Source organism: Lycium barbarum, chromosome 4 (genome assembly GCF_019175385.1).
Source record: "Lycium barbarum isolate Lr01 chromosome 4, ASM1917538v2, whole genome shotgun sequence".
Lineage (NCBI taxonomy): Eukaryota > Viridiplantae > Streptophyta > Magnoliopsida > Solanales > Solanaceae > Lycium > Lycium barbarum.
This window is the reverse complement of record NC_083340.1, coordinates 141,347,597-141,371,749: the sequence shown is the minus strand read 5'-3', so window position 1 is coordinate 141,371,749 and position 24,153 is coordinate 141,347,597. Positions and strand designations below refer to the sequence as shown.

Here is a 24,153-nt window from a genome sequence, read left to right as displayed (position 1 = left end):
TATTTGTAGAACAAGGAAAAATAATTTTTCAACATCCATTTCTTTAAAAAAACAAATGTAGTAAGCCTTTTATATATATATATATATATATATATATATATATATATATATATATAAAAACAGAATTGGATTTTCATTAAAACATGTGGAATTTTTTTAAGTTTGGAAAAAAAAATTTAACGGGTGGAAACCCCATTTTTTTTTTAGAAAATTCAATTTTTAAATCTGAAAAACTGATTGTTTTTTTAAGTAAAATGTGCAAAACTAATACTCCATAATTTTCTCCTAGATTTAAAAAAAGATAGTTTTCTGGTTTTTTTTTTTAAACACAGTTTTTCCATAAAAAAAATAATTTTTTCAGATTTTTATAAAAATCCAATTTTTCACATTTTGAAAAGAAAAAAAATTAGTGTTGTCCGTTAGTCAAGGTTTTACTCGTTAAAAAAAAGTTTTCCAAATTTAAAAAAATTCCAAGGTTTCAGATTTCTTTTTAAAAGAATAAATCAATTTTTCAGTAATAAAATGTCATGTGCAATTTATTTTTATTTTTTTTTAAAAAAAATTAGTGTTGTCCGTTAGTCAAGGGGAATAAATGAGCCAAAAAGTTGAATTGAGGGGTAGTTTTAGCAAAATAGATGAATAAAGAGTATTTTTATACCTTTTCTAAAAGTTCAGGGGCATTTTTGTTCTTTTCCGTTAAATTTATTTGGGATTGTGACTAAAAGTGCACCACTTATGCAAACATAATGTACTATTAGTGCACCATGTGAAAGAATATGTATGATTTTGATCCAAACCCAAACATTATGGATGATTTTGGTCCTTTTCTCTACTTTTGAGCATTCATTAGTGTTTGACCAAACTTTTAAAAAGTGCTTCTATTTGTATTTTTCTCAAAAGTACTTTTCAAAAAAGTGCTTTCGGGCAAAAACTGTTTTTTTTTAGCTTATGAAAAACTACTTATGCTACTCCCCAAAAGCACTTATTTTCTCCCAAAAGCTTGGCCAAACACCTCACTTTTTTTCAAATAAGCACTTATTGAAAAAATAAGTACTTTTGGGGGAAAAATAAGCTTGGCCAAACAGGCTATAAGTACTCCACTACTGTTGTTCATCAAAATTGGAATAAGTTTACTCTTTTCTCTTTATTTTTCTATTCTTTATCAATAACTAATAAATTGTTTGTCTTAATTCTGTTATCATCAAATTACTACCAATTATAGTTAACCTTAGAACAAATTCAACTATTTGAGTAAAATACGAATTTTGGCTCAAACAACAAATTATGACATTCCAGTGTAACTTTATAATAGATTTAACCTAATTCTCCTATTCGATTACTCACAAAGTATGCAATATTATCATAATTTTAAAGCTTAAACAAGGCAGGAAAAGAAATACAACTCAAAATTGAGTTCACCAAAGCTTACGTCTTATAGTTCAATTCTCACAATTTGTTCCTCCTTCTTACGCCTTGTTTGGATGGTTGTTACATATTATTCATATTATATACCCTGTTGTGTTGCATTCTAATGTATTGTTTTTGTTGTTACATAATGTCAAGCATAAACAATTTGAAGGATAAATCTATAAAAAGTAGGTTAGCTATCATAATAAGACACCGTAAATGATAAAATATGATCATCAAATAATAAGCAAAGATAAAATGAAAAAAAATAAAAAATAATAGGAGGGTAGCCAGAGATTAAATCGACCGTTACGTAACGATGAATAACCATACTATCCAATAAAATCCGATTAACAATCAAAATAAACATCGCATTTAAATTAACAACTATCCCAAACAAGGTGTTACATGTTTAATAGAAATCTTCGTGTCAAAGAAATTCAGTATTATACGTTCCTCTTAAAGGTGGTTTCTTGAACCACGCAATACTATACTTACAAATATTACAACAATATTTTACTACTAATACTTTTTTCATTTTTGATACTTACAAAGCACTATATATAAATACAACACACACAAAAAAAAAAAAAAAAAACAATAAAAATACCCCCCTTCTCCACCATTTTTTCTTCACTACAATCAAACCGCCATTAATACAGCTTCCAAAATAGTTAGTAATATTTCTCTTTACTTTTTTATTTTTTTAATTTTTTATTTAATTTCCTCTTAAATCCATATATTTGCTACACTCATCTAATACACAGAGTATTATTATTATTATTATATTAACGTGCCGACAAATAAGGGAAAAAAAGGTATTATTTTTTTTAATAATTTCATATTGAGTTTATCCATTACAAATTCAGTTACTTTTAATCTTTTTTTGTATACCCATTTTGATCTTAAGCGTTATTGAAGATTTGACAAGAATCTATTGATATATTTTTGTGGTAATTTTTTTTTTTTATTTAAATTGTTTTTGAGTTGGGTTTTGTTTGATTCTTGATTATGGATATTGGTGAGTTAGGTGTAACTGTAAGTAGTTATTTGTTGGATTTATTGATTAGTACTTAATGACTTTTTGTAATTTGGATTATGTGTGATTGTTGTAGTCTGTTTTGAAGAACTTAAGTTAGTAGTTGTTTATGCTAATTTGGAACTTTTAGGAGTTTGTATAGAGTGGATGTGTTTCAAGTTGAATTAGTTGGTAACAAAAAAAGTTTATTCATTAATGTCATTTGATATGGGATTGGCCGAGCGTCTATCGGGAACAATCTTTCTACCCCACAAAGGTGGTAGGGGTAAGGTCTGCATAGATTCTACCCTACCCAGACCCCACTTGTGGATGCACTGGGTATGTTGTTGTTGTATATGGGATTGGATGAAGCGAAATGGATAGAGAGGAAGATTCATAGTGCCGGTCCTTTCTAGTTCTCGATTGAGGCATAATAGTCAATTAGAGTGTTTTATTAGGAGCTGATCTAGAGGCCTGATTATGGGTTCACGTGAACTCAGTAGCTCTTGTTAAGACCTTGTATAAATATTAAAATTCTACTATATATTTATACAGTCAAACCTCATTATAACAGCGTTGTTTTTTTCGAATTTTGGTTGCTATAAACGAGATGTTGTTATAAAGAACCTATATGATGTAACACAATATGAATCTAAGTTCCAAAGAAAACTTGGCTGTTATAGTGAAATGTTGTTATAGAGAATGACTACTATAGAGAGGTTTGACCTTAATACTAGCTTAAGGTCGTTATAGGAACCATAAACTTTAAATCTTGGTTCCGCCTCTGGCAACTGATTTTGAGCCTCGCTTCAAGGCTTAAGCGCGCTTTAAGCGCGCCTTTGACAATACTGATAATGTGTAGACCTGTTCTGACCATAGATTGCACTAAGTTTGATGAAGTGAACACTTAAGTCTATTGTTGTATTGTTTGGTTAGCTCCTCATCAAATATCTATAGTCGGATCACTAGCCATTGCAGTTGTTGGCGTGGATTATGTTTTTGACCTTCAAATGGAGTGGCCTCGGTAGAGGACAAGATGCAGAAGCGAGGCTGAGATAGTTTGGACATGTGCAGAGGAGATGCACTAACGCACCAGCGGAGGTGTGAGAGGTTGGCTATGGACGGTTTCAGGAGAGGTAGAGGTAGGCCGAAGAAGTATCCGGGAGAGGTGATTAGACAGGACATGACGCAGTTTCAGCTTATCGAGAACATGACCTTACTAGGAGGTTACGGAGGACACAAATTAGGGTAGAAGGTTAGTAGGTCGTTGAACATTATCCCGCTTGTCCTTTCCTACTAGTAGTCATAGTATTATCTTTGTAGTTTTTGCCCTTCGATTTCTGTTATTATCTGATGTTTCTTCTACTTTACAACAACAATATACCCAGTGAAATCCCATAAAGTGTGGGTTTGGGTAGGGTAGAGTATATGCAGACCCTACCCTTACCTTGGGAGGTATAAGCAATACAAAGCAGTACTAAAACAGAATTAACCAAAGCGAGTTTCTTGTATTTTGATTTTCGTATTAATTTGTGGTAGCTACTGCTCATATTTTTTCCAGACTGCTCTATCATGCTTTTATAATGTTTTGCCTTAGCTTATTTGCTTTCGATATTCTTTCGTACCGCTTTGAATTTGCTTGTTCTTGTGCTGAGGGTCTACCGGAAACAATCTCTCTACCTCACAATGTAGGGGTAAGGTCTGCGTACACTCTACCCTCTCCAGACCCCACTTGTGGGATTTCACTGGGTATGTTGTTGTTGTTGTTGTTGTTGTATACTAGATGCAACTGGAAATTAGAGGACCATGATTATTGAGAATTTAGTCATTGTTGCAAACATAAATACACACATACAAAAGTGTCGTCTCTAATAATTTCAATTTTTTTAAAGAGGCAGTACACACATTTCAACATATTATTGGAGCAAGCAAAGGTCATGGGTTCGAGTCTGACTGGCACTCATAAATAAAACATATTTTACCTGCTTGGCCTAAGGGAAAGAATCATATCTACAAGTGAGGTGACCGGGTTCCAGGCCTTGTTGAAAAAACATTAAAATGTCCTCTCTCTAACATGTTAAGCTTGTAATGACCTAACAAGTTGACAGTGGCTTATGAACTTTGGATGTTTTCTTTAACTATATTTTTTAGGATAGATAGTTTATATCTTGGATGGTGTAGCTTAAGCATTCATTAGCCCCTGCTTAGAGGATAGGAAGTGAGGAGGAGATACTGATGACCGCACTTGTGTATTTGTATCTAGTTTCTTATTCTGGCTTGGGAGACTGCAATAACTGGGAATACCACCTGTTTTGGTCTGATAACCCAAGGATGAGGACTTGGTCAAGTAAGAAAAGAATCTATGCATTAAACTTATCTCAAAAAGGAAAAAATATTCTATGTTGACGAACTTAATTAGATTTAAAAAAAAAAAAAAAGAGAGTAGAAGTGGGCCTTTCATTTTATGTGGATTTTGGAAGGAAAGAAATATGCAAATTGTTCAACAGTTCGATACTTGTATATGGATCATCTTCTCAATAATGAAACTTGAATGTCCGATTTGGGCTATTTGTTGATTAAGCATTTAATTCAGTCTCCTCCCACCCTCTTTCTTTCTCCCGTCTCGCCCTCATAGGTGTTTGAATACAATATTTTAACCTTGGTTACCGGTTCCATTTCTCTTGTTATTGCTTTATACACAGTTCATACGCTATTGACATTCAATTTTGACTTAAGCATGAAGAACCATTCTGTATAAGAAACAATTGCTGGTATGTCACACTGTCAAGAAAAGTTGTTTGGTCTTATAACGGCATTTTATTTAGTAAATCTCCTTAATTGCAAACTTATGTGGGGGTAGGCGATGGTTGGGAGGCTCTTTGCTATTTGTAACTGGTAGCATTGGATTGTTTTGAGCTATGTTACTCGGACTCTTCAAAATGCTTTGCGCACCTGTGTCGACACGACATGGGTGTGAGATCCAACACTTGATTTGCTCACCTTACCTTGGGTGCTTTGACTACATATATGATTGAGAACTATAGCTTCATTTTTCTTTGTTGATTCATAACCTTATCATTAAATAAAATGCGCTTTACAACAACTTGGGTATTTGGTTTGGTTGTTGGGTTTATGTCATATATATAGTTATATAAAGTATGAGAAATTCTTTGAGCTGAGGGTCTCTCGGAAACAACCTCTCTACCTTCTTAAGGTAGAGATAAGGTCTGCGTACAATCTACCCTCCCCAGACCCTACTCGTGGGATTACACTGGGTATGTTGTTGTTGTTGTTGTAAACTATGAGAATGTTTTGCTATTACACGAGATATTTTATGAATAAAATATTAGGTGTTTATAAAGAATTGTTTTGTAGCTACAATCAATCGAGATATATACTTTATATGTTGTAATATACATTTATTGGCTGTATCCCCTCACCCATATCCACACTCGAATCCATATCCCTAAATCCTAAAATTTATGTGATGAAGAATCCAACCTTTAGATCCACGCCCCATATCAGGTACCCGTACACGTGTCCTTAGGTTTTGAGAGTGTATACAAAAATGTTTAGTATATAATAGATTGAAAGATGATGTGAATATGAGATGTTTTAAAACCACGCTCTTGTTAATGCAGTTTGTGTCTTTCTCCTCTACTTCTCCGCCCCCGTCTCCCTCTCCCTCCGTATTTCATTTTTCATATCTTGGATTCATTTAAGCAAGTAATCCTATACTTTAAGTTTTTTCTTGTTATGCTTTTCCAACTTTATTGATTGTATGTTCTTTCCTTTTCTGGTGTTAGGCAGGTAGTCGTGTTTTTTCCTTTGAAGGATTGAGATCACGATTTCAACTCCCAGATCTGTTTATGCACCTGCTGTTATATATGGACTGAGACATATATTTCATGGGAGGCGCAGAGGATGATGAACCACTCTCAAAACGTGTGAAAATATCATTTGGAGAATCAGCAGATCGTTCGAACGGCACACTTTTTAGGGATCCTGCAAGTTGCTCGATGGTTCGTCCTCTGGAAATTCAAGGGGACGATGAGATTGTTGGTACAAAAGGAGTTGTCAAGAAAGCCGAATTTGTTCGGATCATAGCCGAGGCATTAAATTCTCTTGGTTATATGAAGACGGGGGCGTATCTAGAGGAAGAGTCGGGGATACCTTTGCACCCCTCTCCAGTAAATTTACTCATGCAGCAAATCCTTGACGGGAAATGGGATGAAAGTGTAGCCACATTGCATCAAATCGGTCTCGTGGATGGAAAAATTGTGAAGTTGGCATCTTTTGTGATACTGGAGCAAAAATTCTTTGAACTGTTAGAGAGGGGAAAAATCACGCATGCTTTGAAGACATTGAGGACTGAGATTGCACCTCTTTGCATAAATAACGATAGAGTCCGCGAGCTTTCGTTATGCATTATATCACCTTCACAACAGGTTGTGAAAATAAAATCAAGGACAAAGCTACTAGAAGAAATGCAAAGACTGCTCCCCCCTTCAGTCATGATTCCTGAAAAAAGATTGATCCATCTTGTTGAACAGGCCCTTCAATTGCAACTAGAATCTTGTATGTATCACAACTCATTAGCCACTGAAATGTCATTGCTCACTGATCACGAGTGTGGAATAGATCAGATTCCATCTCGAACTTTGCAGGTTAGATCACATTTGACTCTTGATGCTTTTTTACATTTCAGGATGGGCTTTTTTCATTTTTGGCCTGTCAGCCGAAATTAATTACGGGCGCTAGCCAAAATATACAAAACATATACAGTGATTATGTGTATTATATGTATATTTATACTTAATATACAAAATCTATACATTTGTTGACTATTTTGTATATTAGATCACTGTAAGGCATTGGACTGGTAATTATTTCTTTCAGGATTGGTTGTCAGGTAATTGCGTTATTAATCACCTAGTAACTTGTTCCATCTGAGTTTAAGTTTATATCAGTGGGTGTGAGGTGATGTGTTGATCAAGTTCCAAGTTTGTGCTTTCTATTGTGTAAAATTTTGATTTATTCCATATTTATTATGCTGTCATTCTGTCAATAATGTTTGCCTATTTTCTTATATCAGCAAGTACAAGTATGTGTATAAGGCTATTACTGTGGTGCTCCTGTTCAAGCGTGTATTATAAAATTTTAAAACAAGTTAAAAGGATAGTAACATACATAAATTGAAATGGAGGGAGTGCTCAATTTTTTAGCACTTTCAGAATCATGAGTATAAGTTTTGAAGATGTTCAAATTTTATCGTGATATAAGGCTTAGTTTAGGATTGAGATTGTTGTAACAATTTGGGATAATATGGTTCTAGGATCTTCGAAATTGAATTGGAATACTGACATGCTTCTTCCTCTTATGCCCTTCTTGCTTCTCTCTATTTTCCATTAAGTTTTTTTTTGTCCTCTACCTAGTCCAATATCCGCTTTATTGTTCTTACCCTTCTCTCTGTCAATTCGGATCCATCTTTTAGACGTTCTAGATTCGAAGGCCTGCGAGAGTAGATTATTGATTCTTCCATAGATATCAAAAAGAAAGTAGGCACATGTATTTCCTAGGACATCTTTAGCTTACCGAGGACATGACCTTAGATAGGAGGGTATGGAGGACTCAGATTAGGGTAGAAGGCTAGTAGGTAGTCGCGTTTATCCTTTCTTGCGAATAGTTGCATTGATCTTTAGTTTCTTGCCCCTTGATTTGTGCGAGTATCTGTTTGCACAGAATGGTTTATCATGGCTTATTCACTTTCGTTGTTTTCATTTTCATAATTGCTTTGAATTGTTTACCCTTATCTAACCTTTCCTATGCTTTTTCTTGAGCCGAGGGTCTTCCGGAAACAGCCTCCCTACCTATGGTAGGGGTAAGGTCTGCGTACAATCTACCCTCCTCACATTGTGGGACTTACTGGGTACGTTGTTGTTGTTGTTGCACATGTATTTCCTAGAGAATGATGCAGAAAAGTTTGTCAAATGTGACGACTTGGTTTGAGTTTTTCTAGTAATGTCCTTGTATAGAGCTTGATTGCATATATTCCTCATATGGAGGGTTTTCCTTTTAACAATGATATAATTTACGTGACTATGATTGGTAGAAGGGCTTAGACTAATTTTTTTTCTCCTGAGAATGAAGGGGTTTAGATCAATTATTAAAAGTTGAAAGTAAAAGAAAAAAGAGAAGGGTTCACTGATCACGTTGAGCTCTAATCGTTTCTTCCTTGCTTGCAATTGACCAGATATTACAAGAACACAAAGATGAAGTCTGGTTTTTGCAGTTCTCTCATAATGGGAAGTACTTAGCCTCATCATCTGCCGATTGTTCGGTTATTATATGGGAGGTAAGTTTAAGTGCTCTTAAATATTGCTCGATAGATTTTTGCTTTATCAAAAGTCCTCTTGACTATTGCTTGTTCTACCCTCTATTAATTTTAACTAAAAATATCACTTTTTTTGTTGAATTTCTTCTCTCTCACTTCATTCTTATTTTATGTATCCCACAATACCATTTTAACAATGGTATACGATGTGCAACATTCATCCTCCGACCTTTAGAATCCTATTATAGGTGTATAGGATTCTCTACCTTCACAAGGTAGGGGTAAGGTCTGCCTACACACCACCCTCCCCAGACGCCACTTGTGGGATTATACTGGGTATGTTGTTGTTATGATTTTTGGCAAAAGATCTAAAATAGATGAGTTTTCTGGTTCTTTTTCCCGAGGGAGGTAGTTCAGAGAACATGGGAAAAGTGAGCTGTTATTGTTGAAAATCTGAATTTTTATGATAGGATTAAATGAAGATTTAAGTTCACCTCTCAATTATTTGCCCTTTTGCAGATGAAGTTGGATGGGAGGTTCTGCCTGAAACACCGATTTTCTGGTCACGAGAAGCCTGTGTCATATATCTCATGGGGCCCAGATGACAATCAGCTTCTCACTTGTGGAGAAGAGGAGGTTGTTAGACGGTGGGATGTGAGCTCCGGTGAATGTATACATACTTACATGAAACATGGTCTTGGTTTGACCTCCTGTGGATGGGCTCCAGATGGCAAAAGGATATTTTGTGGTGTTACTGACAAAAGCATTAGCATGTGGGATCTTGCAGGGAAAGAGCTGGAGTGTTGGAAAGGCCATCGGATTAGTAGAATAGCAGATTTGGAGATAACAAGGGATGGGAAACACATGGTCTCTGTTTGTAAAGATAATATGATACTATTATTTGGATTGGAATCAAAAGAAAAGCGAATAATTCAGGAGGACGAAGCAATAACTTCATTTGTATTGTCCGCAGACAATAGATATATATTGATAAGTCTTTGGAACGAAGAAATACATCTTTGGAGTATAGAGGGGAGTATAAGACTTATAGCCATATATAAAGGGCATAAACGAGAACGCTTTGTCGTACGGTCTTGCTTTGGTGGAATAGATCAATCTTTCATTGCCAGTGGGAGTGAGAATTCACAGGTACTTGGCCAAATCTTTTTGTTATTATGATTTGTATGCCTATTTTCATATTCAAGCAATTTGACAATTCTACTCGGATGGTTTACGTCTTTTGACCACGAATGCATCTTTTTCATGACCACATATTATTCTCTTTTTGTAATGGAAGTTTTATATCGGTGGTACACATGAGCTGTCTGGTTAGCAACACAAAACCTGAAAACTGAAAATTGGCATCAGATGTAAACATATACCAGTAAAAAGTTTTTCTATTCCTTTCCTGATTACTGGGCAGAGATCACAGATATACTGGATCTTGTACTAATACAGTTACTACCCTCTTTCCTATTCTTTCTTTCAATCCTATCGCTTGTTTGGTTCTTACTTATTTGCATCAGCAAAGAGATGTAGGACACCCTAATTCTTCTATGTGAATTAGCTTCTCCCGATTGTAGACGGTTCAGCCATACCTGGTGCCAGGGGCGGAGCTAGGTAGGCACCAGGGGGGGTTCATCTGAAGCCCTTCGGAGAAAATCACATTATATATACAAGGTTAAAATTATTTTTTTATGTGTATATAGTAGATGTTGAACCCCCTTGACTTCTTCGTGTATTTACGTCTTCATATTTTTGAACCCCCTTGGTGAAAATTCTGGTTCCGCTACTGCCTGGTGCCATGAAATGATTGAGAACTATTAGGGGTGGCAAAATTAACCCATGAAAACATGATCTGCCCTACCCATTCAAGTTTGGACGGGTTATTGACCTGTCCATTTATTAGCTCAGCCCATCTAAAAATTGGGCTGATATCTAGCCCATATTGAATTGATATGTAGCCCAAATTGACCCATAAAAACCTTGTAAGAATATTTTCAAAAAGTTATTTTTTTAGTTTGATATGTTATATATAGCTATAATAAAGAAAAAAATATTATAAAAGAACAAACAAAGAAATTAAAAACTTAATAAGAATTGAGCGGGTTGAGTTATGACATGTTTTTTTTAGCCCATTTTAGCCCAAGTGATGACCCGTTCATTTATTAACTCAACACATTTTAACCCGTTCAAATCCAGCCTAGCCCCCATTTGACACCCATAAGAACTGTGATGGGTCGAAATGAATCTTGCTAGCGATTTGTTATTTGGGCACCAACTCCAAGTTCCTTTTTGTTTTTTGAACAATCAAAAGTAAGGTCGTTCTGGCCTGTCTTCTGCTCCCAAAGATGACAATGTCCTGCTTTTATTTCTTTCTTTGTGTGCTTTGACATCTTTATTATCCTGGAGAGAGTATTTTCTCAGTGTTATATCCCAGAGAGAGGATTTGATCTTGATCTCGTACCATATTTCAGGTATGTATATGGCACAAATGCTCATCACAAGTCATTGTGGAGTTGGCTGGACATTCTGGGACTGTCAACTGTGTTAGTTGGAACCCAGCAAATCCTCATATGCTCGCATCAGCGAGCGATGATCGTACTATTCGCATATGGGGCTTGGCTAGTGGAAACATGAAGCACAATAGCAATGCAACTGGAACTGTTAGTAATGGTGTGCACTACTGCAATGGCGGATCGTGAAGTCTCGGAGGTGAATCGGCGAGTGAAACATTACAAGATTTCTTTCATTGACCATTTGCTTTCTATGTACATTCGTTTACAGCATCAAGCTTAACATTTTCGATAAACAAGAACATGCATATTGCATTCAGTCCGGCAATAAATCATGAACTTCTCCATCTCAGTTTCTATATTTTTTTGGTTGATTTCTTGTGGGTTATGAATCTTTGATATTCAACCGATCAAGAAAGTAGACATTAGCCCAGAATTTCAAAAGGCCAACTTTTGATCTCCAAAACTTTGAGTGAGAGACTCATCTTTTGGCCCATGGGAAAATGGGAGAACTATGAGGTTTTCTCACTTACTGATAAGCAAGTTCTCACATTGTTTTTGTGTTATAGTTCATAATTGTGTGAAGAATGGTATTTCTAGTATTTTTAGATGGTTTCATTATGGCTTTGTTTGGTAGGATCACTGGCTGGGATAAGAAAAATCTTCTTTTCTTGGAGAAAAGTGATCTGTTCATTGTATATCTTCAGTCATTTGCTCTGCCTGCTATTGACTTGGGTTTTAACCTAATTCAAGTCGAAGAAACTTATTCAGTAGTCACCGTTAACAGTTGTTTTTTCCTTGAATCTTTGCTGTTGCTCTTTTTTTGGGGGCTTGGAGCTTAGCCCATTCATTATTTTACCGCTTGCATTTTAGCAGAGCAGTTTCTTCATAGAGTAGACCAAAACAGGGCGGTTACCACTTGTAGTCTTCTTCATCGACTAGGCTAGGCCATGATTTTAACGGGAGTCCCAACTAGGCTAGGTCGGGACAGAGGGAGAGAGAGATCCCCTATTCTTTGAGATTTTGCTTGTGACGGTAGCATTAGATATAGGCAATCAAGGCAAGTCAAACATAGTCAGTCTTAGGGTAAAATAGATTGACCTAGCTAATCGCTTGATGACTCGGTGGAGAAAGGGAACAGAGAGTTGCTCCCATAAGCAAATGAATTAGACTTCTGGTCCTGATCGAACCGGAGATTGCGACATCTCAATCTTATAGGCGAAAAGGGTCTGAAGTTTGTGCCGAAAACACTAACACTGAACCTGTTTTTATATTTACACTGTCACTGTAATTTGACATGTTATACCAAGTTACTCTGTTTTCCTCTTTGTCAGATTATATTTGTTATAAACTGATGGTTGTTTTTGCAGAAAACATAACCTGATGTAGACAAATATTATACACTGTAAGTAGGCAAAACTTATTTTATTAACATTACCTTGCTCCATCAGGAGTCCAAACATCTCACTTTGTGGGGTTGTAGACAATTCAATTGAGCACCACATGTTTGGTTTCTCAAAACTACATACATTAATTTGAGTCAAACCTTTTTACAATAATCTTAAGCAAGATTGAAAGAGCTACCCAGTGCTCTCCACAAATTTCCTTGCACCTTTGAACCATCTCTTGTCACCAGCTTGTCATAGTTTAGCATGTGTGAGTCCTTTTCCTGATGTTACTAAAGTACATGTGGATTAAATATGTCATGTCATACTCAAGGGCAGAGCTAAAAACATATGTATGGGTTCGTCAAACCCAATAATTTTAGTTCAAATCCTATATTCTATTAAGATTTCACTATATTCTACTGACATATGATGTTGCTATACAATTTCGAATTCATAAAGTTCAAATTCTAACTTTGCCTCCTGTCATCCTACCTCTACCATAGTATAGTACTACTATTATGGGAAGAATCAAATTGTTTTTTAATTAAAAATGTTTAGATGTAGATATATACAATATATATATATATTTTTTTTTAAAACTTTTTGTTATACATATATCATGAGTTCGAACTATGTCACTGCTGGAATTTGGTATTTAAGCGAGAGCATGTTAGAGGGGCAGGTCCAAGCTCCTTCGGGTTTCAAACTTGCATGCACAATTGGAGTTGGGCTGGCTAACTCACCAGAGATTTCTCGAATATAAATAAAATAATTTCAATGCTTTTAACTTTTAAAAAAAGTAAAATTTGGGTATGTGAGAAAATGTGTAAATGGGAACTGTAAATATGGGTAAAAGACAACGGGGCAGATCTCGGGAGGTAGAGAGGTTGAGAATTTCTTATTCAAATTGTATTTTTTCTTTACATCTTTTTATGGTCATCTTGTAAACATCCTAAATAAAAGTGGCAGAAAGAAAATGAACAAAATTAGGGAAGTAACTAAGAATTAATTAATTAATTAAGAAGACGAAGAAGCAGCAGGAGCGGCAGCAGGGGAAGCGGCAGCAGTGCAAACTTGTGGATTTTGCTTTCCTTTTAAACTTGGCTTAATATTCTCACAACTTGATTTTGCTGGACCTTCTTTTCCACTGTATGTGATATCAATGTCTCCAACTTCAACACCTTCACATGGAGTACCTTTACTGCAAAGAAGTGATACTGCAGCTTGAGTTCTTGATGTACCCTTTATGTTTTGGAAAGTCACTTTGCTGATCTTCACTTGTGAAGGCAACTGCAAAAAAATAAAATAATAACAATGAGGAAATCGTGGTGCAACTATAGAAATTGTTGGCATGTGACTAGGAAGCCAGAATGCAAGCCATGAAAACAGTCTTTTGTAAAATGCAAGTAAGAATGTGCACAACAGATTCAATGCGGTTCTGTTCTTTCCTAAATCCGTGCATAGTGGCCTTTTGAACTTTAGACCAATGGTCTAATTTTGACAAGAAAAAAAAAACAATGAAGAAATCTTGGTACAACGATAGAGATTGTTGGCGTGCGACCAGGAGGCTTAGGATGCAAGCCATGAAATTAGTCTTTTGTAAAGATGCAAGTAAGAGTGTATACAATAGATTCAATGTGGTTATGTCCCTTCCCAAACCCGTGCATAGTGGGTGACTACCTTTCAACTTTAGACTAATGGTCTAATTTTGAAAATAGTGGTTAAATTCTAAATAACAGGCTACATATGTGGTTATCTTGCAAATTATCCAGGTAAAACACTTCCTAGTAAGAATTTTTCTATTCTCAGCGCACGAACCATAGACTTATGATTAAGATAGTAAATACTCCAACCATGTGTGCAATAGACTCAATGTGAATCTGTCCTTTCTCAAACCCGTGCATAGTAGGTGGCCACTTTTTGAGCTTTAGACCAATGGTCTAATTTTGAGAAAGTGGCCAATTTTAAAATACAAGCCAACATAAGTGGTTGTTTTTGCAAACTATTTTGATAATGCGCTTTCTGCCAAGAGGTTCTCTATTCTTAGTGCTCGAACGTAAGGATCCTAACCACCTCGACAGAATGATAATTATAAGTGCGTGATACTTACATCTTTGTTGCATTTGCCAGCTGGGCAATAAACTTGATCAATGACAACAGGGTTGCTAACATTTTGCACAATGATATCCTCAAAGTGAATATCAGAGACAACACCAGGGTGAGAAGCAGGCCATGTCTTAATCCTAACACCATTGTCAGTGCTAATGAAAGTGCAATTCTTAACAAAAACACCAACAACTGGCTTTTCATCAGGATTTCCACCAAGGCTACCAACACTAATACCATGGCCAGGTCCACAAGTGACCTTAGTGATGTAAAGTTGTTCCGTTTCATCGCCAATGGAAATGCAATCGTCTCCGGTAGCAAAACTGGAGTCTGTAACATTCACAGAGCTCGACCTCGAGATGTGGATGCCATCAGTGTTGGGGCTTCCAGCTGGAGCACTGACGTTGAAGTGGAGGAACGTTAAGTTCTTGCATTGATTCACGTTCACGTGGAATGATTTGCTGTCCAGTGTAGTTATGTCCTTGATTATGGAATTTGTGAGGGAGTTGAAGCTCAAGTTCTACACCATGCAAAAGTAAGAAAAAGAAAAAAAATCATAGAGTTAGTATAATTAATCAATGGATTTTGGTCATGGCATAACTATAGTATGTTTAGTCAAGTTTCTCAAAACTATTAATTAATGTTTTTTTCCTCCCTGAAAAATGTAGTTATATTGGAGAATTATGGTGTTTGGCTAACTTTTCAAGAAAAAAGTCAGTGGTTTTGAGTAATAAGAAATTGTATATCTGATAAAAGGAAAAAGATGAAAAAAAATTATATTTTCCTTAGAGAAGTAGAAAACAGAAGTTTTATTTTTTATTTTTTTTACAGAAGAAAATACCCTTAAAAAATAATTATATTATTTAAAAACTATCAACAGTGTGGAAAACAATAATATCATGCTTGGCCGCACAGACCAAATACAAACGGTTTCTCTAATACTAGTAAAAGCATTTCTCAATCAATTCGATCAAATACAAATAGTTGCTTTTCTCAAATACTTTTCCTGAATCTCATTTGATCGTAAACTTTTCAAAATCAACAGATTTTGAAAGTTTGACCAAACAGAAACGTCTCAGAATAATATTAGTGGACTTACATTGGGAAGCTTGTTGCACTTTTTGGACTCCTTGCATTCCCATGCAGCTTTACCTTGACCATCAAGGATCCCACCACCAGACATGGTGAATCCATCAAGTTTGTTGACAGTCAACCATTCACCAGTCTTGAGTTGGTTAGGATCTGAAGGAGCTTTCAAAGTGGCTTGGATTTGAAGTTCAATTGGGCCTTTGCATGGGCCTTCTAGTTTCACTTGGTTCATTTGGAATGTTCCCTTTGGGATCACAATGGTGCTTGGGCTTGTAGCTTGACATGCCTCTTGAAAAGCTTTCAGAACGGCCTAAACAATAACCAAATTTTACATCAACAAAATAGGAAAAAAGAAAAAAAAAAGATTTATATAAAGAAAATAGAGAAGAGAAAGAATATATTGCAGTTTGTTTTGAAGATATGTAAGGTGCTTTTTGTTTTCTTGTAACACTTATGTCCGGTCAGCTTATGTGTATTTTTGGTTATTTCATACAGGTGTCGAATAACTCTTTCATTCATGACTTAGACATATTGAAAGAAATCGGGTAGTGTTTTTTTATGTGTTGGTTTGGATGTAAACCTGGCTTCATGATTTCCGATTTGAATGTAATCCCGATTTTTAATAATTTTCACTTACTTCATTAATCACTAGGTCTTATGACCGACTCAAGTATATTTACAAGGGGGTTCAAAAAATACAAGAATATTACATCTGGGATCTGAACCTATGACCTAAAAGCAAATTTTAAACCCCCTTTGCCATTACACTAAATTCTTTTTATACATGTAAATGGCATTCAACAAATCATATGTATGCAAAAGAATTCATTTTCGTCCTATTTGTGCTACATAATTTTTGAACGAATGAGATTCAATTGAATTTCCTTGCGTATTCCTAGCTCCGCCCTTGGCTAGGCCACACCATTTGGTGCAATAAGGTTTTTATAAAATGTGAAATTGTATTTTACTATTTTCTTGGATGAAAGTAGGTATATAATAGGTTAGAATGTATCAACCAGATAATTAGGGTGGGGGGGGGGGGGGGGGAAGCATGACTTACCTCACTAATATCAGCATTGCTATTGGCACCATACTTTGTTATATCAAAAGTTGCATTTTGAGATTCCCCAAGGTGTGCTAGAAATAACACCACCAATGCAAAATGCACCAACTTGAATTTCAAATCCATCTTTTCAAACCCCTCCAACCTCTTCTTCTTCTTATTTTTTTTTTTTGAAGTTTTTGGGGTATTAATTCAATGTCTTCTATGAAATGTAAAGAGAACAATGTTTGAAGCCCTTTTATAGTGTAAATTGAAACTTTCCACTTATTTTAAACCGTAGATTGAGTTGCGGAGAAGGCGTTGGGAATTAGTTTTTCATGGTAGCTAGTTCTTTTTTTCTTATTTTTTTAAATGATTTATGTTTCCACCTATAAATTTTCTTGTTTTACTTGGTCTAGAAGTGCGGTAGATATCAAATTCTCACAAATTTTAGGGCGTGAACATTATTCAGAGATATTTTGCAAACTCCTTTAATTTTAACACAGTTGCGAAGTTTCCCATAAATATGGTCTCTTCAGTCCAGCGGGAACATAAGCAAGCATCCATCAATTGACATAGACATGACGGGTGGCTCCAGAATTGATTTACCATTCCTTGGATTTCCCATCTAAGTTGCATTAGGAGAGTGTTATACCCCATTTTAACCGGGTTGAAGCGGAGTACAACATATTGGAGATTCCTATATGCTTTGTTTTAAGGAGTCGCCACCTAATTATTTACGGTGAATTAGGACACCTAAAGTTTATTAAAGTTATGTTAACTCTGTTTAAGGTCTGCGAAACTTAAGATTCTAGGTAAGGGTTCAATTAGTCTAAAGGGAAGGTATTAGGCATCCTTTAAGACCCATTAACAATGGTTAACCGACCGGACTTAAAATTAATTAGGCTAAATGTAAATATAGTATTATAGAAAAAGGAAAGCAGTTTTGTAAGTATGGCTAAAGTTATAGATAGATATGTAAGAATGTTATTTAAAATAGAACTTGTAAAATAATAATAATAATTTGTATAAAAGAGTATTTTTAATGCTGTTTTGAAATACGACTTATAAATGTTGTTACGGTTTTAAACGAAAGTGTAATAGTGTTGTTTGAAATAATATTTATAGAAACATAATAATTTTCATAAAAAATAAGGAAAGTTTTAGTTAAAATAAATTTAAAGAAACAAGATATGTGATGTTTATATGTATTTGAAAAAAAAGGTGACTAAAATTTAAAAGAGTTATTTAATAAAAAGTTTTAAAAGCTATCTTAGACAAATATGTATTTCAAGTGTTGGAAGGAACTAAAGTGGAAAGTTATCCGTTAGAAACTAATTTTGCCTTTATTTCTTAGAATAAGCTGAATTAGTGTAAAATTTCGGGCGTTCTAAAAAAAAACTTCTAAAATAGTAAGTATAATTTGGTTCCCTTAGTCAAAAATATATAGTCATGATACTTTGAAAATCAATTATTCTAAAAGATAAATATTATGGATAATAAATAATTTCGACATAAACTAATGACGCTAATTGTTAATTTTCTCTTTGAATTAACTACCCACAACTAAACTAAAATCCTTGATGTTACTAAAGTTTATCTAAATTAGCAAACACAATGTTAATCATACAATACACGTTAAATGCACATAAAAAAAGAATAGAATGATGCAAATGGGCTCAGCCCATTAAAGAATGTTGCTGTCCACTACTGTTGTTGTTCACACCGATTGGGCTTTGGCCCAAATTTTATTTCTTGGTTTGGCTGACTTGAAGAGGAGAGTTGTGTTGGGCTTTTAGCCCGACGCCAAAATGTGGGAGGAGATGCTTGGACTCGTATGCGATAGTCATGCATTAAAACGAAAGAGAACAATTAGTATACGGTCAGTAAAACAAAGTTAAACGTGTAAAATATAGATCAAAACAAATCAACCGATTATGTATACACTGTATATATTTTTAGTATATCTTATATATATATATATTCATAAGGGTGTAGAGGAGGTCAATATTTTAGCTACTCAAAGTACTTGATGTATATAAAAGATATTTAGCCTACAGGAGACCCAATTACATACAGAATTGCCTCACCAAATTCGAACCACCCATACCTATTAGGATTGTTGGACATCCAATTATATTTTAAGAGAGGTTTCAGAATCATTAAGGCCAAAATGTACTTGAGCCATGTTGAGATAGATTTAACAAAGACCCAGTTCACATCATAACTTGGAACTGGACATACGTAAAAAAAAAGGGTGTTTAAAATAATAAACCAACTCATAAGATCCTATTACTTTATTTTTTTTCAAACTGATCTCATAATTTGAAAGCTATGACTAGAACAGTTCCTGAATTGCAGCGAGATATTTGTTGACAATATTCATGCCAAGATACACACACGGACAGAATAAACATTACGGCAAAGATGGTATTTTAACAGTTGGTTGATATTAACTCCTACCGAGAGCTGTAACAATCAAGCAAACAAAATTATAGATAGCTTCTACTAATCCCTATGAAAACCAACTTAAATAATCTTTAAGAATGCCACAGTATCACATTGGCTTCACAACAGAACAAAGAGAATAAGACCTTGAATCAAAAACTAAAGTAGGGAACAAGGCAGGCTTAAGAATTAAGAGGCTAAGATATATTAGCAAGCATGGCGATCTATTAACGAACTTAATAATTTTAGCTAAAAAAAGGACTGTTTCCAGTTAAGGTATTAATAACCCCAAACAAACAACAGAAAGAACTTCAACAGTGCGCACTCTTTTAGCTCATTTAAGATCTAGGATAATGACAGATAGCCACTTCATGCTTAAGATCAGACTATACTGTTGGTACATTTCATACATATAGGGCTTCAGGCATTCCTTAACTGCTTTAACAGAATGCAAAGTAGTTTTGAGAAGGGGACAGATTCAATTTAACGAATGATAAGTGTTACGTCCCGTATTTTTATACATTGGGACAACCCGGATTAATTATGATAATTTAGAGCCAAGACTATTCCGGGATTCGAAGTCGGGACTTTTGACCTTTGATTTTATTTCGAGGCATAAGTTATATATGGAATTGTTGGCATTGAACACTTAGGAAAAATTTGGGACCACAATTCATAAATTGGAATTAAAAAACAAATCTTGCAAATGAGGCCTTGTGGCCCTCAAATGGTCCCACACATTGTGTGGCCAATTTTAATTGGTCCAACACATGTGTGGGCCATGGGACACATGGATAAATATTGTGGAAGCTTAAAAGATGACCTTAAGTCATCTTTACCACTTCAACACTTAGCAAATAAAACCAAAAGTTGAAGAGCTTCAACAAGAAGCTCACGGCCAAGACTAAGAAAAATCAACTCCATTTCAAGCCATCCCAAAATTATTTCTTTGTTGTAAACCCACTATTTTGAGGTCCCTAAGTAGCGTGGAAGCATCGTTGGAGCGATCAAACCATCATTTTTCATCTTTTGGAAACCCTAGGCTATTGGAAAGTTGAAGAAGAAAGGTAAGAACTCATTATGTTTTGTATGTTATAAAGGCTGTATGCATGTTGTAGTATGTTATAATGGAGGAAAATCATGAAATATGAAATGTTGGAGGTGAGTTGTGTATGTGGAGCTTGAGCCGTGTAAATGGGTGTTGTTGTGTTGTGATTGAAATTATGAATTAATGCCTAGTTAGTTGATTATGATCATTGTAAGGTGAAGAACAATTGAGAATCATCCATATATGTATATGTGTAGTGTTAGCCGAAAATGGGTCACCTTATGTGCCAAGAATTGAATTAGTATCGCTTATTGTTTAGCCGTCGTCGCCATGAATTCTATGTTGGAAATGAAAGTTTATTGACTCAAATTGATGTTGTAAATATTGCGGACTGATTTGGAAGTTGTTGTACATTTAATGTAAATTGTGTATTGATGAAAATAGCATTGTTAGAATGTAAATTGTAGATACGAACCATGATTTGGAAATGAAGAAAAAGTTAGGGGGGCTGTCTCGGTTAGGGGCTGTTTCGGGTAGCTTGGGAAAATTTATGGATTGTTGGAAAAATTGTATAAATTGCTTAGAATGTCCTGAAATGTTTTTGGTATGGGTTCAGGTTAGTATGTGAGCGTATAAGCGTCGATTTTGGCTTGAAGGTAAGTCGTCGAATTGAATTTATGAAAGTTGATGAATGATGGAAAAGAGAGCTATTATTGTTGTATTACCTTTCTGATTGATTATTAATGTTGTTAGGTTGGTTGTTGTTGTTGTTGTTGATTGATACGGCCGAGTTAAATTCTCGGGGTAGCCTATTTACAGGGGAAATGCTGCCCACATTTCTGTAGAATTAAGGGCGAAATTGGAATTTAATGCCCAAAAAGTCTTTAGCTAATGTTTGGCATTTTATGGCTTGTTTATAGATCGTGGGCAGCCCGAATCATAGGTTGGATTTAGCTTGAGTTTGGATCGTATTGGAGAGCGTTTGAGGTATGTAAAGTAACCTTTCTTTTGGCATGCCTTAGTTAAAGTAGGCCATGATGCGAGCCTCTAGGAAACTCTATTCTCGCAAATCCGAGCTTGTCTATGATTCGTATTTGTTTCCTTGGTATTCTTGGGCGCATATGCCATAACATTGATCCTTTTATCCTCGGAGTTTATGATTTGTAAAGATTTCATGAAAGTTGATTTTAGGTTTCAAAGCTTGTTCTTTAAGCGATTCCAAAAGTTCAAACGCCCATAACTTCCTCAGAAAAGCTCGGATTGCTTTGAAATTTTCGTAGGAGTTTGTATGATATAAAATGAGTATGTTTTTCATAGGCGGGCTCAGTTCGGGTCTATACTCGTCCGTGGGTCCCGTGACGCCCTTTATGTAATTTCGGTAACTTCGGGAAGAAAATGTTGTAATTATTGTTCCGATTTCAAGTATGACTATTTTACTTATCTTTGGATTTATGATAATGATTTTATGCATATGATTCCTCACTACTCCGCTCGTGCCCTATGATATCGTTCGCCGGTTCCCGGGCCGGTTCGGTTGTCGTGCGTATTATGATACATTCCGGTGTTATGCTGTGTTTATGGTTCACCGAGCTCCTCGCTCGAGGGCCGGGTTCCACATATGTTTGGCGTTATGCTGTGATTGGCGTTATGCTGTGTTGTGATGTGTGCCGGGGATTCGGAGATTTGAAACTTTCGGGTGTTATGCTGTGTTATGGCGCCATCGACAGGCGGGCGACCATATTTTCCTGTGCCCTATGCATAATTTATACTTTGGAAATAAACATTTTGATATTTTTGGGATATGTATTATTTTCCATACTTCTGATTCAATTACTGTTCAAGACTTATTTCTGTACCTTCTGCTTTGCATACTCAGTACATATTTCGTACTGACCCCCTCCTCCGGGGGCTGCGTTTCATGCCCGCAGGTACAGACGCACATCTTGGTGATCCACCTGTTTAGGACACCCCCTTCTGCTATTCGGAGTGCTCCTCTCATCCCGGAGCTTATATTTTTGGTATATATACTTGTTAGTACATTTATACATATTCGTTCATGGGTACGGCGGGGCCCTGTCCTGTCATATGATTCTGTCGGTCTGTTTAGAGGTCTGTGGACATGTTTGTGGGTTAGGGTCTTTCTGTATGAATGTATGTACATGTCGTTTGGGCGATCCCATACGCCGAGGCGGCCGGTCCGCATATGTTGTTTGGGCGACCCTATACGCTGAGGCGGCCGGTCCGCATATGTTTATATATTGCTTGGTTAGCCCTGTGTGGCTTTCGTTGGTATTTTCTGCGTGCAGGGTATATTGGATAGTCCGTAAAACAAAGGAAACTCTGCCGAAATTTTTCTGGAAATTACCTAAATTTGAAATAAAGCATTGTCGGCTTCCGCCATAGACTAGAATGAGTTGATAGAATTTGAGATAATATTTAATAGATGGGTTCGGGTGCCCAGATCGGGCACTAGTCACGGCCTACGGGGTTGGGTCGTGACAGAAGTGGTATCAGAGCGGTTTGTCCTCGGAGTGTCCACAGATCGTGTCTAGTAGAGTCTTGTTTATCGGTGTGTTGTGCACCACATCTATAAACAAGAGGCTACAGGACATTTAGGATGTTGTCTTTTCTTCTGATCTTAGATCGTGCGATAGAACTGTGCTATTAGGATGATTCTGTTTTGATCTGTTGTTGTTTTTCTTTCAGTGATGCCTCCGAAAAAGGCGACGGCCGCCCAGAAGAAAAAGGGCGTAGTAGGAGAGACCAGCCGGGCTCAGAAGGGTACTCGGACCCTTGCTCAGCTGATGCGTGATATTACGTCCCGGCCAGCCGACTCTGCTACGTCTTCATCGTCAGAGGAGTCTGGAGCAGCTTCACCATTAGCTCCAGGGGCTTCAGCTCCCGCGCCTCCAGCTCCTCAGCAAGGGGCGGAGGACAGGACACTGAGAGAGGCTGTGCAGTTATTGACCACTCTGGTAGCGGGACAGGCTCGCAGACGCGGGCGGAGAGATGATGATGATGACGATAGGCGTAACAGCCTGAGGGTTCGAGAGTTTCTATTATGTGGCCCTCCAGAGTTTTACGGGTCTAAGCCCGACGAGGACCCCCATGACTTTATTCGGGGGATGCGGCGCTCACTAGATTTGGTCAGGGCTTCAGAGACTGAGTCTGTTGAGTTGGCTTCGCATAGACTACGGGATGTTGCTGCTCACTGGTATGAGTCCTGGGAGCTATCCAGGGGTGAGGGTGCTACCCCAGCTACTTGGGACGAGTTCGTGACTGCTTTCACTCACCACTTTTTGCCCCCAGAGTTACGACGGGCGCGGGTTGACCGATTTTTGCATCTGCAGCAGAGGGGTCGGAGAGTCCGTGAGTATAATATGGAGTTTGATTCTTTGGCCCGGTATGCACCTGCCATAGTAGCAGATATGGCCGATCGGATGCACAGATACGTGATGGGGTTAGACCGCTATTTGATTGATGGCTGTATGGCGGTGGCATTGCAGGCAGACATGGATATTGCCCGACTACAGGCTTATGCCCTGGGTATGGAGGACCGACATAGAGCTGATTATTCTAGCAGAGATCGGGACAGGAGGCCGCCCAAGAGGGCCAGATTCGCAGTTTATTCTGGAGATTCTCGAGGCGGACAGCCTCAGCAGCAGCAGTCAGGCAGACATCCTCCTCCGTCAGGCCGGGGTACACCCCCACAGTTTACCGGCAGGAGATCTGAGGGTGTCGGATATTCAGGGGCAGG

At 36.6% G+C, this 24,153-nt stretch overlaps 2 protein-coding genes across 9 annotated transcripts; one reads left to right on the top strand and one right to left on the bottom strand.

Annotated features, from left to right (window-relative positions):
• The first annotated feature begins 1,931 nt into the window (after positions 1–1,931).
• Positions 1,932–11,622, top strand: LOC132636700 (WD repeat-containing protein 26 homolog). Of its 8 annotated transcripts, none has more exons than XM_060353695.1 (6): positions 1,981–2,225; positions 3,362–3,680; positions 6,236–7,092; positions 8,679–8,780; positions 9,279–9,908; positions 11,237–11,622. In XM_060353695.1, exons 3-6 carry the CDS (start codon positions 6,334–6,336, stop codon positions 11,462–11,464), a joined length of 1,719 nt encoding a protein of 572 aa, XP_060209678.1. In that variant the 5' UTR covers positions 1,981–2,225; positions 3,362–3,680; positions 6,236–6,333; the 3' UTR covers positions 11,465–11,622. The 8 variants fall into 8 exon arrangements, with proteins under 8 accessions (XP_060209679.1, XP_060209680.1, XP_060209681.1 ...); XM_060353693.1 differs by having other exon boundaries at positions 6,232–7,092; XM_060353696.1 differs by lacking the exon at positions 3,362–3,680 and having other exon boundaries at positions 1,932–2,080; positions 6,232–7,092.
• Positions 11,623–13,537: 1,915 nt separating this feature from the next.
• LOC132636699 (polygalacturonase) lies at positions 13,538–17,131 on the bottom strand. Its single transcript, XM_060353691.1, has 4 exons — positions 16,919–17,131; positions 15,869–16,168; positions 14,774–15,289; positions 13,538–13,953 (listed from the first exon to the last, which is right to left on the bottom strand). The coding sequence occupies exons 1-4, from the start codon at positions 17,045–17,047 to the stop codon at positions 13,681–13,683; spliced, it is 1,218 nt and encodes a 405-aa protein (XP_060209674.1). The 5' UTR covers positions 17,048–17,131; the 3' UTR covers positions 13,538–13,680.
• Positions 17,132–24,153: the final 7,022 nt, after the last annotated feature.